General features: G+C 50.1%; 1 protein-coding gene across 19 annotated transcripts in view; it reads left to right on the plus strand.

Annotated features, from left to right (window-relative positions):
* baz2ba (bromodomain adjacent to zinc finger domain, 2Ba) overlaps positions 1-2,500 on the plus strand; it is an 86,384-nt gene that overhangs the window by 60,243 nt on the left and 23,641 nt on the right. For all 19 annotated transcript variants that reach the window (XM_060868937.1, XM_060868939.1, XM_060868938.1 and 16 more), the window contains 3 exons: positions 132-313; positions 764-967; positions 1,062-1,553. In XM_060868937.1, the coding sequence (XP_060724920.1) occupies positions 132-313; positions 764-967; positions 1,062-1,553 (878 nt within the window). The remainder of the gene's footprint in view (positions 1-131; positions 314-763; positions 968-1,061; positions 1,554-2,500) is intronic.

A 2,500-nucleotide genomic window follows, 5' to 3' on the forward strand; every position in this document is an offset into this window, starting at 1 on the left:
CGCAGCGCCGCAATGCGGTCGTACGCTGTGTTCCTATCACACACACCTTTAATAAAATCACAACCTCACTTCACTTTGTGCGTGTGTGTGTGTGTGTGTGTGTGCATGCGCGTATCTAATGTCAATCTCAGGTGTTAATGGAGCCCTGAACGGCAGCGTGGTCTCTCCGTCCACGACCAAAGGCAGCGCGTCCGTGTCGTCCTCGCCTGCTCTCAACACCTCGGTGGAAAAACCTCGCGCTCGCAAGGCCACTCATCACAGCAACAGCACAGGAGAGCTCCAAGAGAAACCCTCGCAGAAAACAAAAGAGAAGGTAATTAGAGTTGTTCTAACAGTAAAGATTCCACATGGAGGGGCATCGAAACAAAGAGAAACAGGAAGTCACGTCACACGGACTTACCGCTGTCGGGACGAGACAACAGCCCGAATGACAGAAACACTTCATGGCGATTCTGTCACGTTTCTCTCACCGTTTGTTGTTGCTTGTTTTAATAGGCTACGGTTGCTATAGTAACAGCTCGTCAGCAGGGGCGCGGGTACAAACGTTGACGTTTTCCGTGAGGAGGTTTTTTGTTAAACATGCACGGAAGGAGTCTCCGGTGTCAGGGCTCTGTAACAGTCCGAGGGGAAACTAAACCGTACATGTTTTTGACTTAATCTCAGGATTGTTCTGTGACATTAATTGTAAGTGCAAACGGTTCTTTGAAAGATAACATTATAACGTTCCTTACTTCGTTATTGACGTGCTTGTTGGTTGCTATAGAAACCACATAAGAAACAGACAGAGGGCTCCGGCATGAGCGACAGCGAATCAGGATCGTCGCTGGACAGCGACATCGAGGGGGTCAGCAGCAGCGACCTGGACGACCTCGGCGAGGAGGACGACGACGACGACGACGACGAGCAGAGCAAAGACAGCGAAGAATCCGACTCCGAGAAAGAACCACAGAAGAAAAAGAAAACGAAGGTTTCGATCCGCCTCAGATCCAAAAAATTGTAAATCGTATCACTCCGTTTCTAACTCGCGACTAATGAGCTTTCTTTATTCGATTCGTCACCAGGTCGCGGCCTCGAGCCTGCGGCCGAGCAAGAAGGAACATTCCAGAGCTGCCGAGTGGGACCTTCAGGCCGGCAACGGCCCGGCGGATTCCTGCCCCAAGACCTCAACACAACACGTTTCCAAATCCAGAGACAGATTCGCACAACCGACCAGCGTCATCCAGTCCATTGGCCTCGCCGTTAACGCCAAGCCGCTGGCTCTGATTGGCCAATCGCAGCACGACTCTTCTCCTCAGCACCTCGGTTCCTCCTCACCCCGACCCCTCCCCATCGCTTCTCATCAGCCACTCCCACTTTCTCTTTGCTCCTCCCCTAAACCTCTCTCTGTCCCTTCTCCTCCCAAACCCCTCCCTCTGTCGTCCTCCCCTAAACCACCTCCTCTGAGCCCCTCCCCCAGAGCATGGGGCTCCGCCCACAAGTCTCATGACTCTCTGAGCAGCAGGAAGCTGTTGGAGAGCTCGCTGTCCCACATCGCCAACTACAGACTGAAACCGGTAAGGATCCTGTGCTGAGACTCCGAACACACTGCACAGACATGCGTTAATCACACAATCACACGTTCCTTTCGTCTCCTTTCGTTTTGTCATTTAGAGGAAAGAAAAAAAATGATTTTCTGTGTAGCACTAAAGCCAATTTCAGGCGAGGGGTTTCAGGACGCAGTTGGTATTCAGCGTCCGTCTTTCTGTATTGACCAGCTTCATTGAAAAGGTCAGCGTCAGAGGGAGAGAGAGAGAGAAAGAGAGAGAGAGAGAGAGAGAGAGAGGGTAAAAGAGCTCTGCTTCTCTTTGCTCTTATCTGTAGCATTTGGATGCTTTATTCAGTTTTGTAAATGAATACGGTTTAGTGGTTATAAAAAAAAAAACTCGCTTATTAAAAAATAAAAATTGCCCCTCCAAAAGCCAACGAGCAAATTATCTCCGCAACTTCTTACTCCGAGATTCTTAGCAAATGAGCGCAGGAATGGATTCATTCCCATCCTTTCTTCTGTCAGCATGAAATTACTGCTGAAGAGGCTAATACCCGTGTTCTGTAATCGGCTAAAGTGGTTTTTATTGCACAGTTATTCTACCGAACGTTCATTCATCCGAAATTAGCATTCAGACGTCAGACACGCGTTTACCGACGGGAGACAGGAAACAGAACCCGAGCGACGCAGGAACCCAGAGCCGTTCGGCTGACCTCGTTTAATAGAGAGAGCGTTTCTGTGCTTTTTTTTCACCCCTGGTGCCAAGTGGTGCTTTAATGGCAGAGACACCGCGAGCGAAGTCTGATCCGGACTCTTTTGTTCCCAGAACTGATGAGGAACCAAACTGAGTCAGAGCACACACACCATCGTGTTCCCCCCAAACACACACACACACACACACACCATCGTGTTCCCCCCAAACACACACACACACACACACACACACACCATCGTGTTCCCCCCAAACACACACAC

The sequence above is a fragment of the Tachysurus vachellii genome, chromosome 4 (genome assembly GCF_030014155.1).
Source record: "Tachysurus vachellii isolate PV-2020 chromosome 4, HZAU_Pvac_v1, whole genome shotgun sequence".
Classification (NCBI taxonomy): domain Eukaryota; kingdom Metazoa; phylum Chordata; class Actinopteri; order Siluriformes; family Bagridae; genus Tachysurus; species Tachysurus vachellii.